Raw genomic sequence first — 14,141 nt, 5'->3', positions numbered from 1 at the left:
CGACTCAAGTTTGTGTCAAGTTGAAACACAAAACCAGCCAATACAACTGACCCCTTGTCAACTTGACACACAAACACATCACTGTTAAAAACACACCCTTCCTTAGTCAGTCCAATATCTCACATTAAAAAGATAAAAGTCCCACAGTCTCAAACACATTAACACTTCAGTTCCTTTAAAATAGCCAATCTCTTTTAAAATCCAAAGCCTTAAAATTCAAAATCTCTCAACTATGAGCTCCAGTAAAACATTTTTTCTTTCTTTTCCTTTTAGTGTTTTGAGACAGGATTTCTTTGCGTTGCTTTAGAGCCTGCCTTGGAACTAGCTCTCACAGACCAGGAGAACTCAGAAATTCTCTTGAACTCACAGAGATTCACCTGCCTCTACCTCCCGAGTGCTGGAATTAAAGGTGTGCGCCACCACTGCCCAGTTCCAGGAAAATACTTTCTTACTTCAAGAGGGAAAAATCAGGCCACAGTCACAGTCAAATCAAATCAAAACCAAATTCCAACAGTCTAATGGCTGGGATCAACTCACAATCCTCTTGACTCATCCCAAAGGCTTGGGTCACTTCTCCAGTCCACATTCTACAGCACACACAGCTTGTCTTCTTTCTCCAGTCCACGTTCTACAGCACACACAGCTTGTCTTCTTTCTCCAGTCCACATTCTACAGCACACACAGCTTGTCTTCTTTCTCCAGTCCACGTTCTACAGCACACACAGCTTGTCTTCTTTCTCCAGTCCACGTTCTACAGCACACACAGCTTGTCTTCTTTCTCCAGTCCACGTTCTACAGCACACACAGCTTGTCTTCTTTCTCCAACTCCACGTTCTACAGCACACACAGCTTGTCTTCTTTCTCCAGTCCACGTTCTACAGCACACACAGCTTGTCTTCTTTCTCCAGTCCACGTTCTACAGCACACACAGCTTGTCTTCTTTCTCCAGTCCACGTTCTACAGCACACACAGCTTGTCTTCTAGGCTCTGGTTGGCTCCACTCCACTGCTGCTACTATGCTTGGTGGTCATTCCATGATACTGGCATCTCCAGAATGCTGGGGTCTTCTGTTCCACGTGGGCTCCACTTTTGCCAATAACCTCTCATAGGTTCTCTTCATGGTGCCAAGCCTCAACTTCTTTGCATGACCCCTCTAGTCCTGGGCCTTCAACTACCACTGAAACTGCTCCTTCACCAATGACCTCTCCTGGACTCTCATAGTAAGAAGCCTCAGCTGCTTTCCATGACCCCTTCATGCCTTCAAAACCAGTACCACCTGTGTGACTCTTATACATTACCAAATTCTGCTACCAACATGAGGTACAACTATGGTCACAGCTTCTCTTTGCTCTCAGAAAACACTTCCCAGATTTCACCTCAACAACACTGGTGTCTTGTTAATCACTGCTAATTTCTTAGCTCCCACTAACCAGCACCAATTGTCCCAGGAACGTAAAGTTTTCATCCTAGTAATTCTGGTATCTTGTTAAACACAGCTATTCTTTCAGCCCTAGTTACCAGAACCACAGAATCTTAATCCAAAATAACAAATGGCCCTAATAGCGCCTTTAAACTTCTCTCTGAAACTTTGCAAGCCAGGCCTTCATCTTCTGCACCGCTCTTAATATTCTTATCTTCCAAGCTCCCAAAGAACATCCCATTGTGCTCTTTAATGCTCAATGGTTCTTTTTATTCCAAAGTTCCAAAGTCCTTCCACAATTCTCCAAAACCATGGTCAGATCCGTCACAAAAACACCCCACTTCTGGTACCAACTACTGTCTTAGTTACGGTTTCTATTGCTGTGAAGAAACACCATTACCACAACAACCCTTATTAAGGAAAACATTTCACTGAGGCTGACTTACAGATCAGAGGTTTAGTCCATCATCATCATAGTGGGGAGCACGACAGCATGCAGGTAGACATGGAGCTGGAGAAGTGTCAAAGACCAGCTTCAATAAAACTCATACATTACAGGGTAGGAGTATGAGGATTAGAATTATTAAGTAAAAGAAACAGAGATATGAGAGAAATAAGAGATAGAAATATAGAACAGCGTCAGGAGGGACATTCAGTGAACACTGAATCTGCTTTGTTTATTTTCCACATGCTTATGTACTTTACTCCAAAAAGGGAGGGGGATGCAACAGATTTCATTAACATGATATAAGAAATAGACCTGAATTCTCTGACCTTTGATCCAGGTGGAGTGGATCCACCTTATACCCAAAATACTAATTAACTACACCCAAGTGTTAGGAAAAAATCCTAAGATGAGCCATTCCACCGGTGCAAAAAAATCCAATTAGGTCAGTTTAAACCAAATTAAAATGTCCATGTTTTATTAAATATAGTGCCCTCAGGTGGCTGAGTGGATGGCGGGGAGACAGGAAAGCAGGGAGCACATGCAAACCCAAAACAATGTGTTCCTCCTCTGGGAGCCCTCTTAAATACCCTGTGGAAGTGGTCCTGATCTGGGGAGCGATCAGGACCTGGCATGCTGGGATTTGGAGTCCAGACCAATGCAACTCTGAGGCCAGGGTGCTGGGATGGATGCCAGGAGCTGGGGTTATGCTCCCGACTTAACATTCCAGACTCTTTGGATATAGGGGTGACAGGAAGTTGAAATGATAATAATGACCAAACATTTTAGGCTCTCTTTGGAAAAAGGGCATAGACTCAAGTCTGGCTACTTCCTACAGGCATGGGACGATGTGGGAGAGGGGAGAGCTGAAAGTTGGCAGGTTCACACTCAGCAGGAGGTGTGGCTGGAAAGGCATCCTGTTCACTGTCATCCCAGAGATGCCAGGCATCTGTTTCTTGAGGGAGGTAAGAAGGCAGGTGTCTATGAAACGGGGCTGGCTAGCCATGGGATGAGACACAATAGCAGATGAAACCAGATTTTAGTTCGCGGGTGTCCTTGATTCGGGAGAGCTGGCACCAATGGACTACAGTCCAGCTGCATTGCTGCTTCTAAGTTTCAAAGATAACTCTGGACTGTCCTAGTCTCTGAGCAGCAGCAGAGACTTTTATGCCACCCCTCTCCATCTCTGAAGAGGGGCTTCAGTCACTCTTTGCCTCCACAATAATGTTCCATTGCTTTAACAAGTCTCTTTCCTTCAGAGAGGAAATTTTTTGAGGTCTTAGTTCTCAGGCCCTTTATTTCAACAGCAAATTGAACACCAGGTTGGAAAAATGAGTTCTGTGTCTCAAGAAATAGTATGGATTAACTGTCAAACATTGAGTCAGTGTTCTTGGACTGGCTCCAAAGTAACCAGGACTCACTAAGGTCTGGAAATTTGCATAGTGAGCCCATCAATAAGCTAGGATCACCAACAATAACCATGATCTTCCTTCCCTTCTCAAACTGCAGCATGATGGTATTAAGAAAGTCAGAAACACAGATTCAGGAACTTCAATTCTTCTATGGAGTCATCAACAGTTGTGATGTCCTTGGGGCTGGCATCCTTCTGCTGTATACATTGAACCAGACATTCCAGAAGCTATTGTGTTTCACCATCCTCCTACGAAAAAGCACAGACACGTCCTCGATGACATATTAATATAAGATGAGGTCCTTTCCATAATCCAGTGCAAGGGTCTTTCCACTTTGCTTTAGCAAAGGTCACCTTGGTGCCGTCATGCCAAAATCTGTCCATAGCAGACTGCTCACGGTCATCCATATTCAAGAGATTTAGAGTAAAAAGGCATCAGATGCACCAAATTCAGTATCTCCTCTCTACCTCCCTGAAATTGGTTCCTAGTTTACACTTTTGAGAGTAAAGTTAACTGGGCAAGCCCCTGTCCTGTCTCTACCACGGAAACTCCATTAGGAAAGTGACTCATAACCTTGATTTCTCCTTCAAAATAATTACTCCCAGAGTAACAAGAATCCCTTGCATAGTGGTGCTACTTCTCCCCAATAATAATCCTAGAGTACTTTCAGTAAAGGCCCATAAACTCCAGCGGGGGAGAGCCTGATCCCCATTTCAGGAGTTAAAACTGTGTAGATGGAAGAGCTCAGATCGAGCCCTGCAGTGCCTGAGGTTGCTCTGCAAAGTTCCTGAATGGATTTTCTTGTGGGGGAACAGACTGCTGGATAGTTCATAGATTTGCCTTGGGGCCTGAGGCAGCCCCCTTTTCATTTCCTAGCAAGGGGTTTCCTTCATCATCTCCCTTTGACTTGCACTCATTAGTTCAATGTTTTCCTCTCCTGCATCTCTGGCACAATCCTGGTTGCCCCGGGCTTACTCTCCTATTGGAACATTGCTTGATATTATGTCCCATAAGGCTACACAAAAAACATCTTCCAGGAGGCCCTGTAGCTCTCCTTCTCTCTGGGCCTTGATTTCTTTGTTGTGGGGGAGAACACCATCAACTGCATCTCCTTGTGAAGCAGCAGATATAGCCAGTCGCTATGTATATGTGTGGCCAATATCTGAACAGATCCGATATAACCAGAGATGTTACCTTTCTTTCTAAAAGACCTTAAAGCAGCTTTAAATATAGCATTAGTGTTCTCAAAGGCTAGCTGTTTAACATCAAAAAGTCCTGCTTCTCTATCTCCAATTAACCCTGCTTGATGCCTGCATCAGCCTGCAGACAAAGAACTGAAACAATTCATCAGGTCCCTCTTTTATATGAGACAATTCCCCAGTCTGCTTTTTAGAAGATGGAAGTTTATTCTAGGCCTTTTTGGAAGCTGCATTAATTTGGGCATATGCTGCTATATCAAAGTCTAACTGTTCATCTGTTTCTGTGTAAGAACCCTTACTTACAAGCATTTTCTTAAAAAATATGAACTTGTTAGGGCCTATTTCTCTCCATTGTGACCTGGTATTGTTCTGTAAACTCGGTTTTCCACAACAGGTAGTCCCTTCCTGACAGGCAAACTTCTGCCAACTGCTTCCAATCCCCCAGGGCTAGAGCTTCTAGAGACATATTTTCCAGGAGCAACTGGGTAAAGGGAGCTGTAGGGCCATATTGTGCATAGACTGCTTTTAATTGAGTAGTTTAAATGATATTGGAATATGTGCCCTGACCAGATTTCCCTGAGCATCTCTTTGCTCTATAATATCTTCCCCTCTGTAAGCAGCCTCTCTAATGCTAGCTTGCAAGGGAGATTCAGTTCAGCTTTTCCTAATATCCTTGATCACAGAAGAATACGGGATAATAAGTGTTCTGTTGTTTAAATGCTTTTACATTTCTACCAATAAACAAAAGTTTATCTTAAAATATATATAAAAAAAACCCTAAGGTGCTCCCACAAAGCTAGTCTCATAATCTGCCAAGACGCCAACAAAGACTAATGCAAACCAAGAGCCTATCACACAACACCAACATGACAAATGAGAGCAGAACCTCCAGTAGCTGTTATTTCTGCCCTATATAACGTAACCCCTTTTGTAATAAACTGAGTTTGCTCACCAACTCCCAGGGTCTGCATCATAGTACTCCACATCGACTGAACCCCTACCCCTGAGGTGGCTGAGCACAGTTGGGGATAATGGCCACAGCCCCCCACGTACAACATAAAAGACATATACACTAGATAATTAATTGATTAATTGATAATTTACAAAGTAATAATTTTTAAAATTATTTTTTAAATATAGCATCTCTAGTGAACTTCTTTCTCTAGGGAAGAAGCAAGTGTGAGCAGTTCCTAACAAGTAAGGAAGTCCGACAACAGCTTCTCAGAGTCCCTGATTCCCACTGTCTTGATTCTCATAAATTTCCCAGGATCCAGCTCTTAAATCCTGAAGGAAGCTGCTCTTACTTTTAGGCTCTAGAAATCTTGCCTCTGCTTCTATATCACAGTCACTAGATGAGAAAGGGGTGACTAGACCGTTGTCTTTAAGATCATATCTAGCAGCAAGGGAAGCTTTTTCAAAAAAAAATATTTATTTATTTATTTATTTTGCAACCCAGCCATAGTTTCCCCTCCCTTCTCCTTGAAGTGTGTGCAAGTAGACACAGAATGAGCCATGTATGCAGAATGGAAGACAACCTTCAGGTATTGTTCTCTGATTCCATCTTGGGATCTGGAGATCAAACTCAGGCCCTCAAGTCTGCACAGCAAGTGCCTTTACCCAGTGAGCCATCTCACGGGCACACATTGTCCTTAGTTTTAGAGCTATGTTAATAGTCTCTTCCGCAAATCACAGCTACAAATAATTTTCTCTGGTCAGTTATGTTTTTGACAATTTATTATTTGAACATATGTTAGTTTACCTATTTATTTTCTGATCTTCCTTTTCTTATTGATACCTTTATGATTTCAATCTTTGTAAATAGATTGAACTTTATTGGTGTGTTTGTGTGGCCTCTCTTGGAGACTGTTCCATGGGAACTTGAGAAAAATGTACTAATACATTGTAGTGTTTTCTGTTTGATACTTAATACATGACTCAGTTGTAATTGATTGGTACGCTATTTAAGTTCTGTCTACACTGGTGCCACATCTCATTCCAGACTTCACTCTATAGCCTTCAATTCAGACCCTGCATCCTCTGCTTGGGTCTCTACCGACAGCAGCATGCTACGTACATATTTCAGATACTTACATCTTCTCTATGGGTAAATCCTGGTGCAAGGGTACAGAAGGCTGACATCCAAATTTGACATACAGATGGGGCCAGGGATGCTTCCCTCCTCTGCTCTTCTCCATCCAGGCCCCCAAAGGATTGCCCAATGCTCCTCAAGTCAGGAAGGTCATTACAATATTAATACTCTTATTGTCTCATGGCAGCTGTGGGTTAGTCTGTTTTCTCTGATGCCACCTCAGTTCTCCTGTTTCTGTTATTATCCTTTAGCTTGTCTGCTTCTAAGTACTGGGTATTTTTGATTACTGATTAACAACCTTTTTGTTCAGCTTCACAAACTCCTTTTAGCCTTTCTTGAAAAACAGGTCTAGAGGAGACAACCTCCTTCAGTTTTTATTTCTGCACAGGTGTTTCATCTCTTTAATTTACTGAGGATAGGTCTGTGGGGTGAGTATTTTTGATTGGCATGTTTCTCCCTTTGGAAACATTAAGTATCTCATCCTGTCCAGAACAATGCCTCTGGGAAGTCGCCTACCACTCCCACTGGAATTTCCTTCTATGCTGACTCCTCTGTTCTCTCACTGCCTTCATATCCTCTCTGTCTTTGATCTTTAGAATTTTGATCAGAATAATTCATGGTGTAAAATATCCCTGATAGAAGAAATTTGATCTCCTGGACGTTTTTATCTTTCCTCGGCTTTGCAAAGTTTCCTGGTCTTGTTTCCTCAAAAGATTTAAAAAAAAGAAATGATTTTCTCTGCTCTCTCCTGACACAAACATTTGCCCCTTCATGTTGTCTGGGGAAGCATTCCTCTTCTTTTTGGCTCTTTCTTCCACGGTGACTGTATTTTCAAGCAACCTGTCTGTGAATTCAAAGACTGTTTGGATTGATCAGTTCTAACAATGCTCACAGTAGCACAAGATCATTCCACATTTCCTAACCTTGGTAATTCTCTATGGATTTTAAAGCATTACTTTAGTCACTCTGCTAAATTTCTCCAATAAATTTCAGTATTATTTCTCTTAATTTTCTTGAAGTTCATTTCGATTCTTCTAAATTGAAAAGTATTTTCAATTGCCGTGGAGTCAATACTGTCCATATATTTACATTCAGTCTCGGCATTTTATCTTCTCCAGTAGGCAATGCCATGTTTCCCTGATTGTTATTGATCTTTACCCTACAGCCACACCTTGAATGGAAGAAGTATGCATTCCAGTCTTTATATTCTAGCAGTGTCTGAGATTGTCTTTCAGTAGGAAGTTTGTCCAACAGTTCCCTGCAGACTGGGAGAAATGATTCCTATGTTTGTGACTACTGCAGCCACTGTGGTCCTGGGGACACCCTCAGGCCATGACTGACATGGGTAGCTCATCCTAAGGGGAGAAAGGAAGTAATCCCATGAGCTTTGAGCTTGATTTAGCAGCATATTGGAATTCTGTGGCTCTCAAGACTGACACTGACTGCTGCTGTCATGCAGCTGTGATACAAGCTGGTACTCAGGCAGGAAGTACATGCGTCCATCTATCATTGAGGTAGAGGCTAACACCGTATGAATCACCCAGGAGACAGATGTATGAGTCTGTGCCTGGTGCTAGCTTTTAATGTTGTACATACAGTACAAGAGTCTGAGATGGAATTATTTGAATACAGTCTCCTCATTCCCAGTTTGTTGTCTATGTATTTTATACTAATGAGAATGGGAGAAGGGTATAAACGCAAAACTGTCCCTTCTACCTCCATGATGGATTATCTCTCACTATTAACAAGTTTCATTTTGTCTTCCCCATGCAAGTATGTTATTGTGCTTTCTCATAGTCATCTCTCATTGCCAACCTCAATGGTTCTGTCTCTTCCCGCATCCGCTTTTATGTCTTGTGTATTTTTTAAACCTTGATTCCACGTGACCTGTCTTGAAGCTCACATTCTTTCCTCTGCTTGATAAATTTTCCTACTGATGCTCTCTGTCAAAAGAAAACACTGTCTTTGTCTTTTTGAGTCTGGCTTGAGCTCTGCAGGTCCCATCCCATCCCTGACAGCAGCAGCAGGGACAGAGACACAGCTCCACACTGCCACCTCCAACAGCTGAGGAGTCCCTTCTGTGTTTGGCGGACCTTGACTCAGGTGAAACTGAACCCTTGTCTTGACACAGAACAGAATTCCAGTATAAGCCAGTATGAAGCAGAGTTGGGGTTTGTTAAAAGACATTTTTTTTCCAAGGGGCTGAAGAGCTATGTTCGTGGTTAAAGGTACTTACTGCTCTTGCAGAGGACCCAGGTTTGATTTCCAGCACCAACATAGTATCTCACCACCATCTGTAACTCAAGTTCCAGGGGGCTCAATGCCTCCCTCATTCTCCTTGAGCACTACATGTACATGATGTAATCCACACACTAGGCTAAAGCACTTACATATAAAATAAAATAAAAATTTCAAGGACATTTTAGCATAGGTTTTAAGGGTTAGAAGAAAGAACATCACTCAGAAAGGAAGCCCCGCCCAATGGTATGAGAAGGGCCTTCAAGAGTCCTTTCAGTAGCATGCACATTTTTGGAGGGTTTTGAGGTCACAGCTTTCAAAGAGGTCCCATGGAATCACAGGGTGATTGCTCAGTGTAACTGACAGGATTACACCATTGCACAGAGACAATGGACTTTAGGACAGCTTTATTGTGAGTAAACTCAACAGTCTTGTGAGGATCCCAGAAACTATTTAGGAATAAAGCCATTCCTAAATATAGGTCACAAGCACTTGGGCCTTAAGCATGGTTCGGTTCATTACCATTTTAGCATAAAATATATTTGCATGAAAGGATCATTGCCTCTGCACTGGCAAACTTCCCAGAAATGTTCTAAGTTATGCTAAGATTCTTGATCTTCAGTTGATAACAGGCCTCATTCAACTCCAGTGAGGTGTCCCATAATTCTCATCTTCCCATTCTGCCTCACTTTTCTGCAAATGATATAATCCCATTCTTCCTTGAAGTGTGACTAAAACCTGCCACACATCTGTCTGTAGACCCCAAGGCTGACTCCATATTCTGGCTATTCTGAATGGCTCATCAATAAACAACACACAGGTGTCTGTGGTGTGCTGACTCAGACTGCTTAGAGTAGACATCGGAAGGAGTATGGTTGATGGTACAGCTGGACTGCAAGATAGTCCCATTTTTAGCTTTTGAGGAAATGCATCACTGTTGACAGAGATTTCTGTCCTGCCTGGTCCTTTTATCAGCTAAGCATTCTCATCTTGCTTCCTCTGCGTCTGGGTTACAACTACAGACTCAACCTTTCCTCTTCCCAGAATTCTCCTGTTCTCATCCCCATGCCTAGTAGCCCATCTATACTACTCCCTGTCTGGCTACTGGCCAATCAGTGTTTTATTAAAGCAATACAAATGACAAATCTTTACAGGATACAAGATCATTGTCCCACAGCACAGCACCCATTCCCACAGTGTCTGGTTTCATTTTTATTACTACCAGCAGTGCACGAGGAATCCTTCTTCATCTATACACCCTCACTAAGGAAATCCTAGTCCTTATTTTCTTGAGGATAGGTCTAAAGGGCGTCTTATGTTTAACTTATTCTACTTCTCTCTATGCTCTGGATATTAATCCCCTGACAGACGTGTAGCTGGCAAAATCTTCCTCCCATTCTGCAGGCTGTCTTGCCTCCCTGTGAACTGCTCCCTCTATGCCTATTTGCCAACGCTTGCTGTAACTTCCTGAGCTATTAAGTCCTTTCCAGAGAGTGCCTGCCTGTATATCCAGCTTGAGGGGTCTCCCCTGCCCCGAGTTTCCAAGTCTTACATCATGGTCTTGCTGCAGTTACATTCAGTCATGGATGAGCTAGCATAGTTTTCTTGGATCTTTCCTTAGCATGCATGTAGGTGTAGACAGAAGCATGACATGTGAGAACCAACAGATACATGACATACACGTACATGTCTAGGCAATTATCCAGATATTCAAAAAATTCAGGGTATCTCATCCTCACTCTACCCTCTTGGCACCATTTGGGCTCACTGCCTGAAGCACCTGAGGTGAAAGATGGATTCCCAGAATAGTGCCACCTTCACAGACCCAAAACTGAGTCAAGGGAACTGAAGACGTGTTCAGATGGAAGAGCTGTTTTTAAGAGCTGCTGAGCAGTTAAAATAATGACCACGTCTGGGAGTCGGAGCTTTGAGGGAAGGAGGAGAAAATCCTCCCCTAGAGAGGCTGCGCGTTCCCTGTCTTCATAACTACCATGGAGCCAGATACTGCTTTCAGTTCTTGGTTTGCATTTGGTGGTGTGACAGGTGGTACACTGCTGTGGAGGTCAGGGGACAAGTTTGCAATGCTCTTCTTCCACACTGTGTGTTCTGGGGCTTCCTTCTCAGACCACGAGGGTTGGCCACTCTGCCCAGGCTTTAAAAGTGACCATAACTGGGAAAATGACAAGCAAACTGCTACACAGCTCTCTTTGCTTGGTGAGAGTCACATTCTTTTGTTTTCTTGTGTCTTTGCAAAGCTTTAGTTCAACCCCACACTTCCAAAATGGTGTTTGTTTTCCCCTCAGGTGGGTTGTCAGGATTCTCAGAGCGATGGTGAAGGAATAGCTCCCAAATCTCTAATCCTAAAGTACAGTTTTGTATTTGGGGTTGTTGCAGAAACCATCAAAGTAAATCATTGAATTATGAACCTGTGTCATACACAGATTTTTCACATATTCTACAGTTCATAGGGAACTAATCATAATTTCCCAACTTCTCTATTAACAAGAAATACACCACTAGCTTAATTTAAATGTTTCAACCAACTACACGTTCCTGGAGGGGAGACTAATTGTTCTTAACCCGTCACTATTTTTAAGTATGACAAGATTCACTAGGTAAGTTTTTATTTAGGTTTTTTACATTAATTTAAAGCAACATTACAATGTAGCTTCCTTCCATGTAACATCTTTTTCCATATTTGAGCATCTTTTTTTTTTTGTGGTTTTTCGAGACAGGGTTTCTCTGTGGTTTTGGAGCCTGTCCTGGAACTAGCTCTTGTAGACCAGGCTGGTCTCAAACTCACAGAGATCCGCCTGCCTCTGCCTCCCGAGTGCTGGAATTAAAGGCGTGCGCCACCACCACCCGGCCCATATTTGAGCATCTTAAAGCTGCAGGGAATAATAGACTTTTTAAAAATGAGCTCTTCTGGGCCAGAGTGGCATTTTAACATTTTGGTACATTAAACCAACTAAAAAGTTTTCTTTAAAATGAAATCTACAAGTCACCAATGTCAAGGTGACCCAGAGACTAAAGACAGCAGCACAAATTACAGTTAAAAAATAAATAGTCGAGAGACGGCTCAGTGGTTGGGAGTTCATACTGCTCTAGCAGAGGACCTGAACTTGATTCCAAGCATGTATAAAGAGCAGTTCCCAACCACTTATAACTCTAGCTTCTGGAGGATGCAACACCCTCTTTCTGCCTCCCTGGGCTCCTGCACTTACATGCTCACACACACACACACACACACACACACACACACACACAATTAGAAATAAGAAATAAGTAGTTTTCAAAAGATTAGGTTTTGCTTTCACATTAGGTCCTAAGTCTCTTGGACATAGCTATAAAACTGTTTTGTTGTTGTTTTACTTAGTTTTTTATTATTGTTGTTCTTTATACAAAGCTATGTTTTGGTCAGTGCCTACACAGGTAGATTCCCAACTAAACAAATAACAAACATCTCATATTTTCAACAACTGCGATTTTTACACATCCATGAAGATTATTTTTTAAAAAAGGAAATTAAGAAATTAAATGTTAGTTAATCTTGTGTTCCATGTAAATAGAAATTTTTAATAACTCTAATATATTGCAAAGCTGTTCTCCTTAATTTTTGTGATATCATAGTGGTGCTTAAATGTTGATGTGTGGAAAGTAAACTTTCAAAAACATCCTCAATGAAGGTTGCTGGGAGGGCTGAGGTTCCAGTTTCTCTGCAAGTTCAGTAAGAAGGAAAGGTTGGCCATAAAGTCTTATGTACTAAATAAATACATATTTATTTATGTATTTTTAATGCATGAGTGCTCTGTCAGCATGTACATCTGCACACCAAACTGTATCAGATCCCATTATAGATAATTGTGAGCGTGGTTGCTGGAAATTGAACTCAGGACCTCTGGAAGAACAAACAGCCACTGCTCTTAACCATGGAGCCATCGCTCCAGGGATTGGTAAATCCTGATGCACAGTCCAGAAAAAGTATTTTACTCTTATTGGTTCCCAGTGGCCTGCAGGAAGCCGGACTGAGAAAAAGGCCAACTTTGTGATACCCTGAGAAAAGGACTGTCCACTCGGGCACTAGAGCATTGGATCAGGGAGCTAATTCTGCTGTCCTCTGTGAACCACAGGTCCTTCTGATGGCAGTCCTTCCATGAATCTAACATAAACATCCCTGGCCTCCACGTCCACCTGCACGGCTTTCTTGGGAGATGAAGCCACTTAGCCTCTCTCTACTCGCAGTGACCATCCTTCTTTGCTGTGATATGACTCAGCCTATATTCAGGAGGAACAGGGGTAAGGCACCGTGATCCTGGGTCTGCTTGGGTAGGAAAGCCTTTCCTCTGAGGAACCCATGGAGACATTGATGCCTGAAGCATGATTCACAGCTCGCCGGCTCCTGAGACTCACCTTGTGGTATTCTTCTACAGCTTTAATCAAACCCGGGTACTGCCCAGAGTTTCATCTTTCCTGCCCTTTTGTCCTCCTGCCCCAATGCAAGCGTGATAAAGGCTGCAAGGGAGCCAAAAAGTGTTGCTTCTACTACTGTCAGAAGCGCTGTGCAGATCCATGGAATGCTTCGAATTAGGTGAGCAACCCCGGACGTGTTATTCTTGATGCTCCTTCTAGAACCCGTGTGGAGTTCATTGCCTTGTAGGCAACTGCAAACTGTCTCTACCTCTAGATAGTGTGGCAATCAGAGCATCTGAATTAATTAAGATTGTCTAGAGATTGCCCCCTTCCTCAGAAAATATGCTACCATTGCATTGGTGGGTGTCACCCTTTCCAGCATACTAAGAACATCTGAATAAGATTACCCCTAAGTTCCTCAACTACCACTGAATGTTTCTTATGTTCAGTTTTCCCTTCTCATAGCTTATAGCAAGAAAGCATTCCCACTAAACCTTAAATTATGAAGGGATTATGAAATTATAATTTCCTACTTGACTTGCTGTGTAGAGCCGTTCATGGTCTGCCCCTAGCTCCCTGACAGCACATCTCAGTGTTCTGGAAAGAGAACACGTGGTAAGAGTCAGGTCATGGTGACCAGCTGACCCAGAACCATGTCCCCAGCACAGTTTGCATCTCATCTTATCTCTGTTCTTTCTAGACAAAAATGAGAAGACGCATTTGGTACAGTCTCAGTCTAGGACAGTTGGCCTCCAGTTCTTCCTCGGTCCTCACAAGCCCTTCCAAGAGTTAAGCATTTGTTAATGAACACAAAACAAAGGAATAAAGAGTTGTGTATTTGTCTATTTTCCAGTACAATTAAGAATAAAAACTACCTTAGGCTGGGATTTTAGAAACCAAAAAGATTTACAACACAGCATTGCAAGAT

General features: G+C 42.5%; 1 protein-coding gene across 1 annotated transcript; it reads left to right on the top strand.

Annotated features, from left to right (window-relative positions):
* Positions 1-13,014: 13,014 nt before the first annotated feature.
* On the top strand, positions 13,015-13,391 carry LOC142845161 (WAP four-disulfide core domain protein 15B-like). The gene is made up of 2 exons (XM_075963924.1): positions 13,015-13,099; positions 13,234-13,391. The coding sequence occupies exons 1-2, from the start codon at positions 13,015-13,017 to the stop codon at positions 13,389-13,391; spliced, it is 243 nt and encodes an 80-aa protein (XP_075820039.1).
* The last annotated feature ends 750 nt before the right edge of the window (positions 13,392-14,141 follow it).

The sequence above is a fragment of the Microtus pennsylvanicus genome, chromosome 2, assembly GCF_037038515.1.
Source record: "Microtus pennsylvanicus isolate mMicPen1 chromosome 2, mMicPen1.hap1, whole genome shotgun sequence".
Classification (NCBI taxonomy): domain Eukaryota; kingdom Metazoa; phylum Chordata; class Mammalia; order Rodentia; family Cricetidae; genus Microtus; species Microtus pennsylvanicus.
Note: the sequence above shows the minus strand (reverse complement) of the source record. Positions and strands in the feature narration are given on the sequence as shown.